Raw genomic sequence first — 21,784 nt, 5'->3', positions numbered from 1 at the left:
CAAATGGACCATGCATTTCTCATAGTAAGACAACAGCAGGTCAAAGTCAATTGAATCATTTCTGACATACAGGATATAAGTATTGGAGCTCCTCAAGGCTGTGTAAGCTCACCCCTTATTTTTACACTTTTTACAAATGACTGTATACATGATGATACAGCCATACTTAGTTTATTGACAACATACTCAGACATCACTATGACTAAGTCAGTGATAGAAGAGGTTGTGCAGTGGTGTGAGAGGCATAACCTTGTTGGTAGTCATGTACTCAGATAAGAGACAAAGGCAGGCCTACATGCAGTCAAAAAGCCTGATTGCGGCCTGTAGGGACACTCAAAGACTGATAGCCACAACAACAGCACCAAATTCAAACAAAGGGAGTCCAAAACAGACTACAGATTGAGATCAAGCCTTGCTCACTTTGCACATATGTGTGAAATTCTGAAGGATCAAACTCTCAACTCCTTTTGGATGAAATGCATGACACAATGCGTCCCTCAACCATGACGTCATCCAGAGAATATTACTCTGGAAATTTCTTCTAAGCTTTGCTTCCAGCGACAGTATGTGCCATGTCTAGTTGCAGCCCTGCTGCTCCCAGATGTAGACTCGTTGCCCAAGGAAGTAGCATACATACCTGAACTTTGGCCATACAATCTCGCTGGATGAGCTGAGATTTCTCAGAGCAAGCAAATGGATCCAAAGGAGAACGCTGAGCAACCAGAAGTGAAGTAAGAAAATTTCTCTTCATTATTCAACCGAGTCGGTTTCGCGGATTTCTCCGCCAAACCACTGAGAATCAACCGCCATACCGCCTCTCTCCCACGATTACTAAAACCGTCTTCTTGCCGTCACTCTTTTCTCTCTCTCTCTCGTACTAACTGCACACACATACAACCCCTCATAAACATACTTGCACACACATTTGGCAAGCAGATAACTTGGTGATAGATCCCAGCTTTGTCCCTAAGTTATCGTTCCAGCGGAGACAAGCATTAAACAGGCAGACGCCATTAACCAGCCTCTCCGCCCACATTTGCGGCCGGAAACCTTGCGTGACATACTCTCCACGAGAGCCACATCTGACATTTTGTGTCCTCCTTCTCTCCTTGCACACACACACACACACACACACACACATACCTTCCTCTCATGTAATATAGGCTTCTCTATTAACATAGCTAATCATGTTACTTTTTAGTTTGTTTTTGGAAGTCGGCAGTTTATCGACTGCATTGTATTGATTATTAATTGATATTACTGCTTCAATAAACTTTGTTATACTTTAAAGAGAAGTGTTTTGGTATTGTTCTGCATGCATCTGTGCCAAGTGCTGGCAGGGGATGTCAGTGCTCGGATTCAAGCCTTCAATGCTTTCCTTTTGAATGTCGATGAATGTCGATGTGAGAACAATCCTGTATTGAGACTGCTATACTGTCTGGTAATTAGTCCCTGATTCCAAGGTGGTGCCCTAGTGATATTAATACTTATTAATATACTATTGATTTTGATCATTGATAGTAGTCTTTGATGATTGTTGATTTGAAGGATCGGCAGCAATCGAATGCCATGGAGGCAATTTATGTAAGCTACCACTGTCATGTTGTCCGATCGAATCAGAAAGTGGTGATTCGCTACTTTGGAATGAAAATCCTTCAAGGCTAAGAGACAGCTAGCAGTTCAAGGTGATTGAAGTGCCATGCCAGCTTCGTGCCTGTCCAGGTGCTGAAGGCCAGGCACCCACAACATGGTGCTCCACATTCTGAGATGGCTGTTTCCGTGGTTCCCATCTTTCACCTGAAAACCTGACCAAGCATGATGCCCAGCTGTAAAAAGGTTGGAGCTGTCCGTGGTGCTAGAGCAGCTACACAGCAGTAAATCTTCTCTTTTTAAGATGTTCATTAGGATACCATGCTTTCCAGATAACCCTTTCAAACAGATATCTCGGAGATGTATCTGTGCTATCATGGACACTGACAAATAATGAAGCCACATTTTCTAAAATTGTGTCAAAAACAAGTACTGCTGACATTTATTGACAGTAGATTATGATTTACTATTAGCTGTGTTTTGAAACCGATCATGATGTGCTCTCAGAAACAGGCTCAACCATCACACTAAAAACTGTAAGCTAAGGTCTATATATTGTGTGTTGTTAAGTGTATAGCGTGCATAACCTAATATAATTGTCCTGATAGCGCAAGTATCACCCAGACATCTATTTGACATCTTGAAGACATATTGTTTGCTCATCTATAATATGTCTATAAGATTTTTGTAATGTTTGTAAATCAGATTTTTTTAAAGATGTCCAGCAGTTGTTATAAAAATGTGATGCTTGAGAAAACACATTTAAACAGACATATCGGTAATATACAGTACTTGTGTTATCTGGGTTAAATAGTTCATCAAGGAGTAGGTCTATGGTCTATGTCAAGGGTGTTGGCACGCATTTCTCAGTGGATTTTTGGTTTCTCCTAAAAAGCTATATTTTAGGCTACCTTTTACAGGATTGTTAACTGTTAATATTGTTAATTGTAACAATATTGTTAATATCGTTAAATGCGTTGTGGTTCACAACTGTTTACTATACAATATACTATTTAATGGCAAGTTTCCATTGTGACAACTTACCCCATATAGAGTGTCCCGCTATTTTGGTGTGTTGTCACAGAAGGTCAAAAATGTAACTGTTTAAATGTTCAATCGCATTCATATGCAGAAGAGTCTAGACTTTCAGGTAGGTACCTATGCATTAACCAACTTAAAAAAAAAAAAAAATCTAACCTTAGAAATAGTCACTGGAGCAAAATTGACACAGTCCCAGTCTCCACAAACTCATAGCTTTCGACAAAATTATAATGCTAAAGGGGATGCTTTGCTTTGGAATAAATTAATCCTGACATGCCCTTGTCAAATCTCAACATAACACAAATATATAAGCTCTATTTTATGCACCACTTTGACTTTGAGCAAGAGGATTTCTGAATGCAATTAAAGCAAAGCCATTACATGTTATTACGGTTCTACATTTTGATTGGCCCAATTTTTAAAATTACATTTCTAAATGCACAGATCAGAAAAGATAAAATGGCACTGTAGGAATGGGCAGGCATTACACAAATAATGAAAATAATCAGTATAGCATAATCAAACGACCAAGCGCAGAAATCTTCACACGGATGCACTTTGAATTTTGGGGCGTGCTTAAAGACTTAATCTCAACTGGAGGTGCATCATCGTTGTCCGCTAACGTTTTAAGGTACCACGGCTGAGCATTTTATCTATTACTCTACTGCTGGTGGAGGAGATGCACATCATGTATATCTAACTAACCGTTGCTGCCTCTGTCCACTCGTCTTCTGGACCAGCAGGTCGTAACCGATGCGGGCACGTGTGTGCTGTGCATTCGCCGGAGCTCTCTGATTCGTGGACTTGTTGTGCGGCGCTTGCGGGAATACGAGGAGCATCTCCGTGCACCGAGAAGGAATAAAGCACATTTTGTAACCCGTCTCCAAGCAGTGCTCGGTTAGGGTACCATTGCTTGGTCCTAAAAGTAAGAGAACGATATCGGAAAGATGTTACCCAGCACATTAAAGGGTTCGAGGTGTTTAGGTTCAGCGTACCACTGAATATGGAATAAATTCCCACGTCTTTTCTCACTTTGACTCGGAATACAGTTGGGTATCGCATCGGTAAGTTGATTTATTTGAACTATACGCTAATTATCCACATAATTATATACATTACTTCTAAATGTATGAAAACATGTCAATGAATGAACTTCTCGTCTTAAGCAAGATTGCCTACTGATATACGCAACATTCTTTTGGATAACCTTTTAAAAGTACGGGGCGTTTACACAGGACGCGTTTTTATGTTCCTTCTGCGCTCTTTTTAAATTGTCCGTGTACATATGCGTCACGACTTTAGCCATTGCGTCGCGTCTCGCATGAGCGTTAGATTTTTTTTAGACGGCGTGTCAAGACGGGCCGTTTACGTCGAACGCATTTTTGTATTCAATCTCCGTTCTGCGTTCAGTTTTTCTATGTACATTCGCCAGATAGACGTTGACGTTTTTTTTTTTTTTTTTAATTTATTTATTTTTTTAGCAGCGTCTCGCAAAGGAGCGCCGCGCGTTTTAGACAGATTCAAGTTACAAACCATTTAAACTTTTAACAACACATGCATTCTGCTCTATTCATGATTTTTTTATAATTATTTATTTATTTTTAGCGCAATAACTTGATCGGTCTGAACGGCCCCATAAACTGTTCAACTTCTCTCAGAATCCTTGCGTTGTGTTCCGTTGAGTTGAAATACGTCCTTCTGCTTTTGAACGCAAGAGAGCGTTCTGTGTGAACGCCCTACTAAGGGCACCAGACATCGGGTTGCACACTGATCTCACTCATGAGTGGCATGAGTGTATATGGGACTCACACGTCGCTGTTACAGCAGATATAACCTCGTATTTTCTCCGAGCCGAAGCTTATCTCAAAATGCGATGTTTAAAGCTGCGCTACGTAACTTTGTGCTCTCTAGGGACATCTGTGGTTGAAACGTAAAATTGCAAGCAATTTGCGGAAGAATACATAACATCAGTTGTGTTCTGGCACTATACTCTTCTGGCGGATGAATCTCCCAATTTGAGCTTACCTGGACATCGACTGTGTGTGATCATGACTGGAGCCATAACGTGCTATTTTCATGTTGATAATATGTTTTATAATTAAATATTTGAAACTGAAATATTACTTTCTTTGATGAAAGTAAACAACACTCTTATTTACAAATTTTAATGAATTGTACAATTAAATAGCTTTTCTGACTACACTTAAATCACCTTTAAAAAGAGTCACCACCAGTATATCTTAATATGATTATTCAAGTGTTTTATGTACTATTAAAGTTTGAATTTAAGAGGTTAAACTCATGATATGGCTGATATGATTTCAATAGAAGACTTTATTATTTTAATACTGTATTTGTCCAGCCTCAGTTTGCCTACTACAGTAACCTGTCTATGCACTGCCAACATTAACACGATAAACCTAAATTGAGGATTCAATAATGATGGATAAAATATACTTTATTAAACATAAAAATAATATGCTTAGATATGCAATATAACAATTAAAGAAGTCCATTTTATAAGTAAAACATACTAAACATGTCACAGTAACTTCACAACATAGATACAGCGCGATCGGTTAACACACAAGTACAAGCATGGCAAGCAAAATAAGCTGCAACAACCCTAACAGAAAACATATCCAAGCATTATAGCAGGTAAACAACTACGCTAAATGGCTAACAGATAAACTAGTGTGATCATATTCTGGTTTTCCAAAAAGAGGACACCTTTTATTTAATAGTTGGATAATAGGGGTCAAAACTATGAATGCAAAATTTAATACAGTGAAAAAGACACTCTATTAGCATAACATAAACATATATAAATAAATAAAAATGTCCAACATTCTTAAAAATTATATTTTTTTTAAATCTATTATTTTGAATGGCCATGGAAAATGAAGCAATGTGATAACAATTTTACCTGGTCACAAAAAGTAGTTAATTTACCTGATGAACTTTCACCTTTTGCTGACCCCTTATGCTTCGCAGAGCTAATGTGTGCTTCTAAATCACTTGCACCTTTATTAGCAACTGACACATAAGTGCCAGCTATATCTGTCATACATTCTGCTCCCCATGGATCATGACCTGGACGAAAGCATGAGAATATTTTGTGCAAATCTTCTGTACATTTGGACTTTTGTTTGGGCAGTGTTTCCACTCAGCTGCTACTGTCAAGCAACTGTTTGATGCCGAACACAACAGCGCTTCTCGCGTTCAGAGAGAGATTGATAGGCAGGAATTTGGCCAATAGTTGCTGCAAGCCTCTTATAAACAACCAATTGGTGTGTGAGAAAGCGAGACTTACAAAAAGAGGTTAAAGCAATGCAAATATGCACACACACACAATGTAGTATTAGACCAGATGCACATCATAATGCAACTAAAGCCGAAGCATAGACATTTTGGCCCAAAACAAATTACGGCCCGAAAAAGAGGACATGTCTGGGAAAAAGAGGACGTATGGTCACCCTAGATAAACATCCATCTAGACTGCAATGAAGCTGTCCTGAACTGTGTGAGTGTAACTAAACTGAGCTGAACAGCATAGTTAGTTTCTCCAACCAGAACATGAGATAGCCAGCACTACTTTCCTGTGTGTGTGTGGACATGATGTAATGACACAAGGATGAATGTCATAAGCCAGCGATTTTGCACCAAATCAAACCGGACAGCTCAAAATACAACTAATTTTTATAGGCTTACCATAGTGAATCGGGGTAAGGTATGGACATTGTTTTGAACACTGATTGCTTATGTACTCAATTTGTTCATTTTTAACCAAAGAAATCTTACATAGTGCTGCATTAAATTAAGGGATAAAAATAAAAGCTCTGCTGCCATTGGTGTATGAGTGTGAGTGTGAATGTGTGTGTGAACAGGTGATTGGGACACAGTGTAAAGCGCTTTGGTAACCTCTAAGGTTAAAAAAAAAGCACTATATAAGTGCAGACCATTTACCATTTACCATGATCCCCAGAGATTTTTTTGTTGCAAAAACAACACCAAATCATTTAATTCTGTTGACTTTGAGAGAAGCATATTTTTCTCGAGGATGAGTAGCATTCATGAAATCATTGGCTAAAGCATTTCTTCCAGTGACCTTTCAGAACAGATGGGTTCCCGTGCTAAAAAAGCAAAATGCACCACAACGAATAAAGCAGAACGCAGGTGTCTCGAGAATGTTAAGTTCTTTTTAACTTAAAACGGGTTCAAAAAATGCAGCACTCCTGTCAGAGATCCTAAAAACACAGTAAAACAAGACACAGTTGTCAAAAGACATCCATCCGAATGTTTACATGGAAAACGAATGAAAAACAGCATGTTTACATGGAAAACGATTGAAAAACAGCATGAGCTGGTGTAAAAACATGTTCAGTTTGAACAGTCCCTTGTTCAGATGACACATCACTAGCTTAAGTTACCTCTCAATTTGGTCATCGCTAGTTCGTTTAAACAGCCACGGGACACACTTCATGATTGATTAAATATTGTGAGAGTAAATGTTTCTCAGGTCAGTCAGAGCGCTCATGGTATGCAGAGTGCTTACGGCAGTACAGCTGCATTTGCCACTGCCTGAAGGTGTCCTGTGGTATTTGGCACAGAGACTTTAGCAGCAGATCCTTCAAGTCCTGTAAGTTCCGAGGTGGGGCCTCCATTGATCGGACTTGTTGGTCTAGCACATCCCATAGATGCTCAATCGGATTGAGATCTGGAGAATTTGGTGGCCAAGTCAACACCTTGAATTCTTTGTCATGTTCCTCAAACCATTCCTGAACAACCTGGCCGTCCAAATTATCTGAAAGAAAACGTGATTCATCAGACGAGGCCACCGTCTTCCATTGCTCCATGGTCCAGTTCTGATGTTCAGGTGCCCATTGTAGGTGCTTTTGGTGGTAGACAGGAGTCCCAAGCCCCATACGCATCAAGCTGCGATGCACTGTGCTTTCTGACACCTTTCTATCATGGCCAGCATTAAGTTTTTCAGCAATTTGTGCTACAGTAACTCTTCTGTGAGATCGGACCAGACGAGCTAGCCTTCACTCCCCACACGCATCAATGAACCTTGGGCGCCCAAGACCCTGCCACCGGTTGTACTTCCTTGGACCACTTTTGCTAGGTACTAACCACTGCATACCAGGAACACCCCACAAGACTTGCCGTTTTGGAGATGCTCTGACCCAGTCATCTAGCCATCGCTATTTGGCCCGTTGAGAAGTCACTAAGATCCTTGCCCATATTTCCTGCTTCCAACACATGAAATGCAAGAACTGACTTTTAACTTGTTGCCTATCCCACCCATTGACAGGTGCAATTGTAACGAGATAATAAATTATATTCACTTCACATGTCAGTGGTTTTAAATGTTGTGGCTGATCAGTGCTATCTTCTAAAAATATGAATTGCAATGACTGGTATTTGACATACAAACGGAAATCCTCCACAGTAATCTCTATGAAAAGGAAAATCCATATCCAGAAATCACTGAAAAGACATGGAAAAGTCATTGAAATGTATCAGTCAAAATGTAAGGTAACCCTGGAATAGTCATTAAAAAGTTCAACAAAAGGTAACAATCATTATATCAAATAGTTGTGTTTAAAACTCTTATGATTATGATCTGATCTATGTTGGTTTATTTTGAAGTAAACCCTCAAACAAGTGTTAGCTGAATCAATAAAATATCAGTCTGTGGCAGCGGGGGTGTGGTCAAGTGCCCGTCCGGAAGAGGAAAGCGGTAAGGGCGCTTACACCTGAGCTAAATTATGCCTAACACCTGTCTCTAATTCCAGTGAGCACGAGGAGAGTGGCATAAAAGCAGACACAGAGCCTCCAGTCCGAGAGAGACGACAAGCCAACTCAGTGCGCTTGTATTATATAGTGTGTTGTAAAAACAAAGGGAATTAAAAAGCTTACCTTGTACTGAAGACCTGTTTCCTGTCCTCCTTCCTGTGAGAAGCCTTACACAGTCTCTCTTAGATCCCCCAGCACACCTCTTTTGCCTGGTTTATCATCTCATAAAGGTGTGACTTAGCTTTGGGAACAATAGTGCCAATACCTATTGCAAGAGTGAGACTGAGAGTGGAAGGAGACAGATAAAGTGAGCAAGCAAGGGAGAGAGAGAGTCATGGGAGGAAATATACATTGGGTTCTATCCACACCACATCTGCTGTTCAAATGGGAATGGGATCCTTCTCTGGTGTGTTCATGTTTATTTATGGCTGCATCTGGGATGCATGGCTCATCTCATTTTGTTGCTAACGAGCAAAGCCAAATTAGAGTTGAGAACATTGGTAAAGAGTAGTGTGCCAAATTCAGTCGAACTGCTCCACAGTCTTGCCTGGCTTCCCCTGGGTCTATTTATACTTCTCATTGTGCAGTATGCATTTAATTTAAAGAGAGATTAAAATATATTTGAACATGTGGGTGGAATGTGGGTTTATTTGCAAATGTTTTAATATATTAGGAAGAAGGAAATAACAGTACACATAGTGGTCCAGCAACCATGGATGGCATATCATGTTAACAATAGCATTTTCTCCAAAAATACCAAGTCAAGCCAATTGTACATATAGTGCGTAGTGAATAATACATTTATAGCACACATGAAACTCTTTTTCCTTGGGCTGCATCTGAAACCATGCTACCTTGCTGCCTAATCAGTTAATGGCTTAACTGACATCTGTTTTATATGAACGGAACTCTTAAGGAAACTGTTCTCCGAACAGTTTCAAAAGCACCTTATTTTCATCCTACCTCCCTATACAGCCTATGGAGGCAGCATTTTCCTGGTTTTGGATGAAACTTGAAGTTGCACTCACGCTCTCATGCATATCCAGAATGTTTAAATAGCCTGGATCGCCGGTTTGGATTGTCATCATGTTTTGTGAATCAGAGGAACTTTTGATCCTGATACTGACATTTTTGATTCTGGCTGATAGAATACGCGCTTCAGTGGAAGATAATAGAAGAGCGCTCGACGGGACGAAAATGCTGGATTTTAGTGAGATTCGTGAATGACATGTTTAAACAAGATATCTGCATATTTGCAAAATGTTTTATTGATATTTGCCTTTTATCATTAGGAAAGTTACAGGGAACTGTAGAGGAGAGGCTGTTACAATACATGCTTTAGAGGTAAATAAATGAGCGCTCCTCAGGATGCTGGATCTGCTCAAGTCGTGTGAGGTTGTTTATTACATCTGTTTAAATTAGATATGTGCATATTTACAGATGGTATATTATAAAAGTTTTATTGATATTTGCCTTTTTATCATTAGACAAGACATTACAGGGAGCTGTTGCGGAGAGAGAGAGGGAGAATGAAACATGTGAGCAATTTAACATTATGAGCTCAAATGCGTCTGCCGCGGCTCTGATATGCAGACCGTTTAAAACAACACTGTGTTGCACACCGGCCTATTATTGTAGTACCACGATGGCATGTACAGTAACAACAAAATTAACCGTGGCCTGTAGTTGACATGTCTCAGTCACTTCACATGCAAGCAGGCAATTTTCCGTGCCTGTTTCGGCTATTACTATTATATATTTTTAAATTCTTTCTCATAAATATACAGTACATCTCTGTATTTTGTTTCTACAGCCAGGATCTTAAACTTGCACTTTTCCTTGTATTCTCCTGGGAAAAGTGTCTTTCTGTTGAGGTTTAAAGTTCACACCCCAAAACATTCTGTCATTATTTACTCATGAACCCTCATGCTTCCAAACTTGCTGCTACTCTTTTCATTGAACATATAAGGAGCATTTTAAAGATTCATTAAAGATCTTTGTACAGCTCTTGTCCATACAACAACAGTTCACAGTGGCCATGCCTGCCAAGCTCCAAAAGGCAAAAACAAAAAAGTTAATTAAATAAATGCCCCCAAAGAACCATTAAAGCAGTCAATATGACTCTAGGGCTATTTTATAGACACACTGTAAGCCCCACACATTATAGACACTGAAAAGTGGAGTACGTTTCTAGGAAAGTTATAAATTTGGTCTGAGTTTTCTTTTCTGTGATTTGGTTTGATCATAAAATTAAAGAATATCTAAATAGATTGAAGAAATACTGTAATGGATAAGCATGGCTGAATTGTGTTTGCTTGCGTTTTAAGTTTTCTACTTAAAATGTACGCATTTTCAGTTATCATTCACATTGGCCACTTGCATAAGTATCAACCTGCACAATTTTTTAATCTGGTGTATTTAAATATTTGTCACATAGGACATCATTACAGTGCTATTTTCTCACTTGAGCTGTCATCGCATCTGTATGATGCCATAATCTGGCGGTCAGACTTGAAGTTTGATTTATTAACATTGGTTTAAACACAATATTACAAACTTCATCGCAATGTGTAACAGGGAAAGATGATTTATAGCAAAAGTATGAAAACAACTTCCAATCCGAACATTTAGCATCAATCAAGTACCCCGAAGCAGTTGATCTACAGTAATTATGGTCTGAAGGCACAAATAATGCACATAAGCAGTAGGTTCAGAGGTTTAGTGTTAATAAATCGTTTACAGTAGCTGACAGTTACAGCTGACAATCCAAAGCAACTTGCAGTATTTCAGGTGCAACTAAAGGAATATTTCTCCTAAAATTTTCTCTTTTATGTTCCATAGGAAAAAATGCAGACATATGGAGTTTGAACAACATGAGTATGAGCAAATATACAATATGACAGAATATAAAATGTTTTGGGGGGGTGAACTATAACTTTAATTGTCTTGTACAAGGGCACAATTGTGTTGGTTCAGAAGTCGGTCCATGTGGGAATCAAACTGCAAACCTTTTGGTTTCAAGTCTATATGTTTTTTTAGTTTGTCTAAGGGGTGATTGGTCTAATTTTACCAAGCAGGATGTGTTCCAGGTTCAACTTCAGAAGGTCCTTGGTAAAGGAATATTCCTAACCCTATCCTTAGCACCAACCCTATACTATTAACTACCCTTAAAATCAAAGGGAAATTATAGGATGATTAAAATGTTGTTCAAGCCCCAACCTTGCCCAAACACTAACCCTAAAATCTGATGAAACCTAATCAAAACCACAAAATCATAATCTATAGCCTATCTATTTGTATATCCAATTGGGATAATTACTTGATGATTGATGCAAAATTCACTTTTTCAAACACCAGCTACTGGGTTGCACGAATATCATGCCAATAATCATGAGAACTGCACTGCTTGCCAGTGCGAACCATACTTATGATCATCTGTGCAATTTGTGACGTTGTCCAATTGTAATTACATGTAGTTAGTTATGTATGCTGGTCCAGCTCTCAAGGAATCTTTACATGTCTGAAATCAGTCTGAATTGTGTCCCCCCTCAGATACTTTGTAATTACACCAGCCATTTGGGAAAAACTGAGACCTAACCCCCTCTCCAATTATATGCCAAAACAATGTTTGTGCAGGCCAAAGAGTCACAGGGGAAATAGACGCATGTAATGCCTTTCATTGTATAGAACTATTGCATTGGTGATGCTGCACTGCCTTATTACATTTGCCAGTGCAATCTATTGCTTATCATTTTGCTTAATAAGACGGTTGGTGGAAGTTGGTGGAAAAGGACAACACACCTCCATCTCTTAGTGAAAGTAATTGCAATTGCAATTCATGCATATTTCATGAATTGTTGGATGCAGGTGGTCAGGGTTTGAATGGTTACATTCAGTCCCTGCTGGTAGCCATAACTACACCATTATATCGACTAAAAGCATGTTTTTTTATTCATTGACGACCATTTAAACATAGCTGTGTATAATTTCTCATGAAATATTTCTTTGTAAGCATAATTGTGACAAGGAGGAGGGTGTGAATGGGCCGTAACGATGGGTGCCCAGTGCTGAATCAGCCCAGTCAGCCGGGAGAGGGATAAAGATGAGCCAGGGACAGCAGTTTGAGAGAGAGAGAGACTGACGCAGAAGTGTTTGTGTGTGCTTTTGTGTTCTGCTGTAAACCAGTTTTATGTTGCGTTTTGTTTATTAAGTCTTTGTGGTTATTAACCTGGTTCCTGCTTCCTCCTTTCCCAATGAACAAGAGGCTTGGCTGTCACAATAATATAAATAGCAAACATTTAATTATATTATTCTGCCCTACAAAGGCAAAATGCTGTTGTGGCAAGGCGGAGGGCGGGGCCGGGTCGTGATTATACACACCCGATCCCTTATCAGGCTAATCAAGCCTCCGAGAGGGATAAAGGCCGACTGCGGAGGATTGTGCAGCAGAGAGAGATAGTTTACGTACATGTCCATCGTGTGTGTTTGTCTTTTGTTTGAGTTTGAAATTAAAATTGTTATTTATATTGAAAAGCCTGTTCTCGCCTCCTCCTTTCCATTGACTTTACACTGGTCCCGAAATCCGGGAAGGAGGAGGGATACGCCATAGTAGAGTTCTCGCCACTACCGTCCACCCCAACAGAGCAGCCGCGGCCATCTGCCGGGGGACGAGGAGCCCGGCCGTCTGGAAATTGACGACGGCTGCCGACCGCGAGGGGAGAAGGGGCTCCTAACCGACCGCCTGGAGCGGTCAGGGCTGCTGCCAGGGGCGGAGGAGTCACCTACCAGCCGCTGAAATGCGGCGGGGTCTGAGACCGCCGACCGCGCGCGAGGAGGGGCTCGCTGCCGACCGCCTGGAGTGGGAGAATCGCTGCCAGGGGCAGGGGAGACCCCTTCTGTTCCCGAGAACGCGGCGGGGTGTTCTGTCCGCCAAGGGCTGGAGGACTGCCTCCGATCCGCCCGGAGAGGCACGGCTGTCGTCCGTTAGAGGGTGGAGGAGTGGCCGAGGAACAAGCTACGGCGTATCGGAGAACTGGTGAGTAAGTGTTTTTTCTCTCTCTCTCTCACTGCCGCTCCGCGTTGGCCTTTTCCCTCTAATTTAAATTTTACAGTGTTTTTTTGGGGGCATACTACACTGTTACAGGAAGTACCCCCCCTATTTAATTATTTCAGTTTCCTTCCCCTTGTCTCCTCCCTCGTCCAGGTAGACGGGGATGACCTGCCGGCAGACGTTGCAAGAGGCACACCACTCCCCAGGGAAAGGGGGGTGTACGTTATGCCGGGGGCTCCCCTGCCTGAGAGAACGAGGGAGGAATGTGGCAGGGCGGAGGGCGGGGCCGGGTCATGATCATACACACCCGGTCCCTTATCAGGCTAATCAAGCCTCTGAGAGGGATAATAGCCGACTGCGGAGGATTCTGCGGGAGAGAGAGATAGTTGGTGTGTGTTTTGTCTTTTAAGTTTATCATTAAAATATTATTTATATTGACAAGCCGGTTCTCGCCTCCTCCTTTCCATTGACTGCTTTACAGCAGTAATTACACCAGGACTGGTCAAATTGGTTTTCAGAACTGAGTGCCTATGAAGCAAAAAAGGCAGCATCCATGTCACATACTGTACTTCTGAGGCTGCACTAAGTATGAATAAGGATTGCAGTAAACAACTCTAGTCTCTCCAGGTATTTAAAAATTATTTTATTGGATGTGACACCATTTGGAATTCACAATTTTGCACTGTTCACTCTTATTTTCTTATCCAACTAAAATTTGCCATTGGAAGCCTTGCTGTGAGGTGTCGTTTGTTTTTATCATGCCAGTCTGCATGCTCTTTTTGGTTTGGTGGCAGGAGAGGTTGCATGCAGGGAGCATAATGGAAAAATATGACAAATGGAATGTTTTTCATTGGTGAACTGTAGCTTCAATTCCACCTCCCCTTGCCCTGCGTCAAAAGCCGGGCTGTGTAATCCAATCTGACAGACATTCCAGCTGCATATTATGCCCCCAAAACTTAAAAGATACCAAGCAAATCCACCGAGAGACTCCCTGCCCTTGCAATTTCAACAGACGCCCAACAGTTACCCACACTAGGATATAGCGCTAAAGTCTGAAGATTATGCAATTATAACGAAGTTATTGCAGATTACTCTTCTTCTAAATATTCATGCTTTTATTGTTTTAAAGGGCCAAAGGCAAGTATGTTCTTTGTTTCAGAAACAAGAAAAGAGTGTACACCAATGGGCTTAAACCTCAGGGTTGATGGGGGGTCATATAGCCTCAGGCTACAGAGCTGAATCTGTTGTATTTTTTTAAAAGAAAACTAAAACAAGCAAAGAATCTCCAGTGCTCACAGGACTGAACTCCAAGTGAAATGCTTTAAAAATCCCTCAGTGCATACCAGTCTTGTCAAACATAAGTTCTATGAGTAAAAAAAATTAATAAATCCATACAAGCTTTTTGATCAAGTAAATCTTAAAACATAGCATATAAAAGAGCTCCATATGAAGAATCTCTTAATATTTGAATGGACAATAGTCAAACCCTAGCTAAATAATGTTAATTGAATATGCCATATAAATAAAATTCAAGTATGTAGGATGTTTGCAGGTTAAACCTCATCCATTAAGGAGTGTATTTCTGGTAATCAAAATCAAAGGTCCTCAGAGAAATAATACAAAAAAATCCTGTCTGAATCATCCCTACGCAGGGCCTCCAAAGATGTAATTTAGCATTTATATGTGGGAGGAATGATATATGTGCAATTGAAAGCAGTGCTGGTTTGTATTTAGGTTGGCTTCTAGCTCCTATTAATAGTCAAGAGAAAGTAGCTTTTGAGGTCAACATATTACAGCCCCCTGATTCCTCTGATGTTGCAGGTTTCTGTTTGATACTTTTGTGTAGTGCATAGGGTATTATTTAGACCATATCGAGCTTAAAATCAAATTAAATGCTTCTCAAAGGTTCCTCTTAAACATGCAATTAATACTTTATATGACTGTCAGGGTATCAGAAGACAGAAAAGAAGAGGTAAGTGAATAATAAGTCTTGAATGAAAAAAAACATGTTCAGGGAAAAAATGTTTAATAATAATAATAATAATGTCTGTGTAGCATGCTGGTCGGCAGTGGAGCACAGAGTCCAGAAAATAAAGATAGAGCCATACAAATCTTTAATGAGGATCTTGGCTAGTTTGGGAGGCAATCCAATAAAGGACTTGTGTCATGAAACAATGAGAAACTCCAACAGGGTCTGAGAACAAAGACAAACAGACAAAACGCACGACTGACAGAAGAAAATACTGGTCAACTGGGCAAGGCAAAGCAAGACAATTCGAGATCAGACAGCAAACAAAAGGGGAGCTTAAGTATGGAGATAAATCAAAAGAGTAATGAGAGACAGGTGCTGCTGATAAATAGTTAAAGCAGCCACGATAATCAGACCTGAGCAAATCAGCTGCGAGGGCGCAGCCATCAAAACAAAATGAAAACAAACACATAAGGTGAGTGAATTCACAAAGACAGACAAGAGAAAAGCAGGCGGATCACTCTGCAATCTTGATAATGGCATTCACATTTGTTGGATTCTAATTGTCTGTCTTCTTGTTCTATCCTTTTTCTTCAAGAAGTGTTAATCCTTCATACTCAAAACACCATCGCCTTGATTTTTGGTGCATTTTGACGTCTTTTTGGCTTTGTTCACACTGCACATAAATACAATTTGAACAATTTGGTATTTAAATCCGATCATTAGGACCAACTTTTCGAAACTTTGCAAATGATTGCAAATATTTTCCATTTGTAGTATTGATTTTCACTGTTTTTGTAGACTAAAAACAAATAAACAAATCTGAGTTGGATAAGCAAGAGAAAAAAAAAATCGGATTTTTGCTGCCTGTCTGAACAAAGCCTTTGAGTTTTTATATTCAGTGCATTAATAATTCAGTTGCCATCAAATTGAAAAAGTCTCAGCTGTTAACTTTTTCTTTGATCCAACAAAATTTCACCACATTTGTCCTCACAGTCAAGGTGACCACTCCAACAGAGGTCTAATCTTTCTGATCACTCAATAAATGTGAAGCATCTGTCATATTTGGCACAAAATGTATTATTTTAATTATTTCTATAATTACTTTCCCCTACAGATTATACTCTCGCATTCAAGGGAAAATCATTCCATTCACAAGCAATTGGATGAGAGTCATACTTGCCCTTGGCAACTAAAGATGACGTTACTATGGAAACGACTTGTGCTGCTATCAATCATTGGCTGCCTAGCAGGTAAATTATTGTACTGCTGATTTTAACTAATGTTTTTCTCTTTTCATTTTTATTTTGAACTAAATTTGTACATGTTATGGACTGTCATGTTTACAGTGACTGAATGGGGAAAATTTAATTACGATCTTAATCCTTGAATTCATTCAAGTCCTCTGAGTGGGTTTGAGATAAGTGGATCCAATATTCAAGCAGGAAATGCAGTTGTTTTTGAATATCATTGAACTTAATGGTCATGTTATGTGCAGAAAAGAGATCATAATATGGTATTGAGAAGGCTTAGCTTCTCAATTATTGTTATTGGGCTGATCAAAGAAAGTTATCTTTGATATCTGTGTTTTGGTCATTTGATCTGAAAATTTTATTTAGATCTTGCAAGTGTTTTTCAATATTTTAGAAAATGTGACACATTTAATGATGAATGTATAATTTGCATTTGCAGATGATACCTTAAATCGTGTGGCTTTTTAAGAGGTGTGCTATTACTTTTGAAAATTGATAGATGATAAAATGGACTACAAAATCCGATAGGCTTACTTTGTACTGTCATACATTATCCATCAATGTATCTTAGGAGCAGAATATCAGACTTAGGCCAGTAAATTAATCACTTAAGCAAGGGGCAACTATATAATAAAGTGATATTTTAACCAAAATGTTGAACAGTGTTCCCAGAATTTATTGGAAAAATGTCAAGGTTACTTTCGTAACCCCCATTCCCTGATGGAAGGAACGAGGTGTTGTGTCGATGTAGTGACACTAGGGGTCTCTCTTGACAGCCTTGGTTGCCACTGATCTTTGATTTGAATTGGCAAACAGAATTTTCATGTCCCTCCCCCGGACATACGGGTATTAAAGGAGGGAATCATGCATCTGTTTAGTCAGGTTTTGCACTGAGGAGCTGAGAATAGGGTTCTGCTCTTATAGCGGTTGGTACAGTGTTGTGGCAAGAGGGACACAACGTCTCGTTCCCTACATCAGGGAACGGGGGTTACGACAGTAACCTAGACATTCCCCTTCTGTCACTCACTCGACGTTGCGTTGATGTAGAGACACTAGGGGTCCCTATCCAATAACGCCATGACAATGCCTGATGCAGCTGCAAGCAAGCTGTTGCTTGCCAAAGGAGCAGACCGCATCAGGCTGCACGTAACCTTCCCCAATGCCCCATAAGACGTCATATAAACTTTAGGTTCCCAGCATCCCTGAGGGGGGAACATGCAATGTGACATGCATGGGAGCAGGCTGCGTGACATACATGGGAGCTGGTGGTAGGCCACATAGATCTTCCTCGTCCCATCCTAGGGCCAGACTTGGAGGTTCCAGAGGTCTAGGCACGGATGCCAGAGGGTGCCCCGTCCCTGAGAAAGAAGGTCTTTCCTCAGGGGAATCCGCCAGGGAGGTACTGTTGCACATTTGGCTGAGGTCTGATAGCCAAGTCCGAGTGGGCCAGTAAAGAGCCACTAAAATGACTTGTTCCCCATCCTCCCTGACCTTGCACAGCACCTGTGGATAGGGAGTACCAGAGCGGGTAGTGGGAGTTTTCCAGGGAAACAAACAGGTCTACTTGTGCTTCGCCGTATTGGTCCCAAATCAGCTGGACCACCTGGGGGTCGAGCCTCCACTCTCCACTGCGCATCCGCTGACGTGTTGTGGCTGCCCGGGATTTGAGTGGTGTGCAGCAAACTCAGTCGTTGCTGACTCTAAGAGGAGGAGATGGCGGGTGAGTTGTGAAATTTGAAGAGAGTGCACGCCGCCTTGGCGATTTATGTACACTACTGTCGCTGTGCTGTCATTAATTATGCCCCAAATTAGTGGGAGAAACCTCTGCAGGGCAAGAAATACAGCCAGGAACTTTAGGCAGTTGATATGCTCTATCCACAGGTGCTGTGCAAGGTCCTGTCCAGGAGCCGGTGGCTGCGTGCCTGTTGCACACCGTGCCCCAACCCAGTTTGGAGGCATCTGTGGTGACCACGACACATTTGGACACCTGCTGTAGGGGGACTCCTGTCCGCAGAAATCAGAGGACTGTCCAGGGGTTGAATAGCTGATGGCAGGAAGGGGTGAAGAACACACTGTATGTGCCCGATCTCGGTCTGAAGCCATTGCTGAAGCGGTCTCATATGCATCAACCCGAGCGGCGCGACAACCGCTGAGGATGCCATATGCCCCAGGAGCCTCTGCAACTGCTTTAGAGGGACCTTGGTGCCTAGTTTGTATGAGGTGAGGCAATTCAGCACCGACTGCGTGTGCTCATTTGTGAGGCACGCTGTCACTGAGACTGAGTCCAACTCCATGCCGAGAAAAGTGATGCTCTGAATCGGGGAGAGCTTGCTCTTTTCCCAGTTGACCCGTAGCCCTAAATGGCTGAGGTGCCTGAGCACCTGGTCCCGATGGGGACACAGTAATCCAAGACATGGATGTACGCGTCCTTCAGGTCTACCGCTGCGAACCAATCTTGATTCCAAATGCATGTTAAAATATGTCTCTGTGTGAGCATCTTGAACGGGAGAATGTGTAAGGCCTTGCTGGTCCAAGATTGGCCGCAACCCACCGCCTTTGTTGGGTACGTTGAAGTAAGGGCTGTAGAATCCCTTCTCCATCTCGGCTGGAGGGACAGGCTCTATTGGCGTTCACGCCGTGCACCGAAGTGAAGCGGTTGCCGCTGAAACGGGTCAGGCGCCTGGCGAACTGAATTGCATAGCTGAGTCGGATGGTCCTGGCCTGGCAGTGCGACAGGCTGGAGAGAGAAATCCAAGTGTCCAAGCTCTGCGTGAGAGGCAGTATGGGGACGATCGCATTTGATGTACCTGGTGGGGCTTCGCAGTGGGGGTGGGGGGGGCAGGTAGTATTGCGTCAGGAGGCAAGGTTGCGTCCCGAGGCATCTGTGCTGAGGAAAGACTCAAAGCACTTACCTTGCTCCGCATACCCGGCAGGGGGTGGGTTGGTTATTAAGGAGGAGGTCTTGAGAAGATGTCCTCTTGACTCGTCAGAACCGGCCGGCTGGGGATCTGTACGTGATACAGTCGCTGGCGTGGTGGCGAACGGTCTATGTGCAGGGTGCCGTGAGAGTAAGTGTTGGTGCCGAACCGCCGTGAGAACGACATGTGTGTGCACCGGCTAGGTGACCCAAGGAATGAGAGAATCACTCTTTTTGACAATGTGGGTACCGCAGCCCGAAGGGGGTGTGGCAAAGGAAAAAAAGGAAACCAAGGATTTTCCACCCGGCCCTCCACCAGGGGATGGATTGGTCAGTCTACCAGCTCCACGGTGAACATCTTGTTCCTCAGGTTGTACGTCTCTGGAACGCTTGGGAGCCTTCTGGGTCCTCGAAGAGGTTCGAGAAACAGGAGCGTCCGCTTCCTGTGGGGCGCTCTATGCGGGGGCTAAGAGCTGGGCTCTTGTCTTACAGCCACAAGGCGTGGGCGTAGGGTTCCAGTCCAGCCCCACGCTCACGGCAAGTATATCAGCCATCTTCTCTTTAGCCTCAGACTGGGCAGGCAGACCCGAAGGTGGCAGCCCAGTCGAGTCCTCCGCATCAGACGCGGCGACGCTCTCCGATGCAGCGGTGACGTCATCATCCAGCACAAGGGGTCTGAAGGAGATATCAGACTGGCCGTGGGGCGAGCCGGTCTCACATCGGACCTGGACGGGAGCAAACGAGCGTGCCGGGGGCAGGTGGTTTGTTGGGATTTACCCGGCGAAACCGCGCCCGATGAACTGCCCAAATCGCCTCCATCACCAGCCGCATCTGCCTCAATCCCATGGGAAGAAGGCGCGATGCGGGGGGAGATTGCAGTGGCGTTTCCTTTCAGAAAGGAAAGCCATGATCGCAGCGTTGCCATGGTCAAATTCTTGCAGTGAGATCAAAAGCATCCACAAACGCTGCCTCAGTGTGATCGTGGCACAGACACACGAGACAGCATCTATGACTGCCAGAAGCGGAGAGATATCTGCCACATCCAGGAACTACACAAAGGCGGAAGCGCATTTTCAAAAAGATGCGTCTTTAAAAAGACTTTCAATGCCAATGTGTCACTCTTTTAGACAAAATACTCTTTTAGAGGGTGTTTGCTCTTTTAGAAGCACTGTCGAATCACCCAGGGGCATAGACTGCACTGGCGTGCAGAGAAGAGAAAAGCCGCTGGTAACGCACCGTAGATCCAAGAGCAAAAGCTCTGTAGAGGCAAGTGAACAGTGGTGGGAACACCAGCTTGCTGAACACACAACTGCTCAGCTCCGAAGAAAATATCAGACTAAACAGATGCACAATTTCCTCCTTTTATACCCGTATGTCTGCGGGAGGGATATGACGCCAATTCTCATTGGCCTTTTCTCAAAGATCAGAGGCAACTGAGGCTCTCAAGAGAGACCCCTTGTATCACTACATCGACACAACGTTGAGTGAGTGACAGAAGGGGAACTTTCTTAACACAGTCCTCCTTTAGCTATTTAAATCTGGTCTCCAAATGTTGCAGTGAGATTGTTTCCCAATACTCCTGTTTACCAATTATTATTATCAGAATCCTTTGGAATGAGACATGTCTGTATCTAACCAGAAGCCAGTGACTCTCTGCACACAACAGATTACATATAGAGCTCAGAGTCATCTTTTTTCATCAAAATGTTTTTTTTGTTTCGTGGTGACAGAGTTCAGTATTTGCAGTGAAACATGTGATTCATGAGAGAGCAGATGCTTTTGTTTGGAGAAATATAGACTAAATCATTTTATCATCATCTTGTATTCATGAAAGTGAAGCAGAGAACAATTATAACCAGTACATGCATCAAATCCATATTATATCAGTGACAACTGCACAAACTTCACATATTATATGCACAACCATTCTTCTGCTGATATTTCAGCAGTGTTATGGTGTTTCCGCTTGTTTGCAGAATTTGCTGGCTGTCTTGTAAATATGACTGCAGGATGTATCCCAGTAATGTTAATTAATACAGGGGAATTAATGGCTGCAAGTCTCTGGCAACTGTTTAGATATATTACATAATCTAATGACAATAGGGGTGAGATGTCTCCTGAAGCGCACTCCTAGAAAAATGAAGAATTGTGCTAGTGTGTTAATA

General features: G+C 42.0%; 1 protein-coding gene across 1 annotated transcript in view; it reads left to right on the top strand.

Annotated features, from left to right (window-relative positions):
- Positions 1–3,615: 3,615 nt before the first annotated feature.
- LOC127653874 (contactin-3-like) overlaps positions 3,616–21,784 on the top strand; it is an 86,142-nt gene continuing 67,973 nt past the window's right edge. Inside the window, exons 1-2 of the mRNA XM_052140679.1 lie at positions 3,616–3,695; positions 16,567–16,702. Of these exons, the coding sequence (XP_051996639.1) occupies positions 16,648–16,702 (55 nt within the window). The 5' untranslated portion in view covers positions 3,616–3,695; positions 16,567–16,647. The remainder of the gene's footprint in view (positions 3,696–16,566; positions 16,703–21,784) is intronic.

Source organism: Xyrauchen texanus, chromosome 13 (assembly GCF_025860055.1).
Source record: "Xyrauchen texanus isolate HMW12.3.18 chromosome 13, RBS_HiC_50CHRs, whole genome shotgun sequence".
Lineage (NCBI taxonomy): Eukaryota > Metazoa > Chordata > Actinopteri > Cypriniformes > Catostomidae > Xyrauchen > Xyrauchen texanus.
This window is presented reverse-complemented; position numbering and strand designations above follow the sequence as displayed.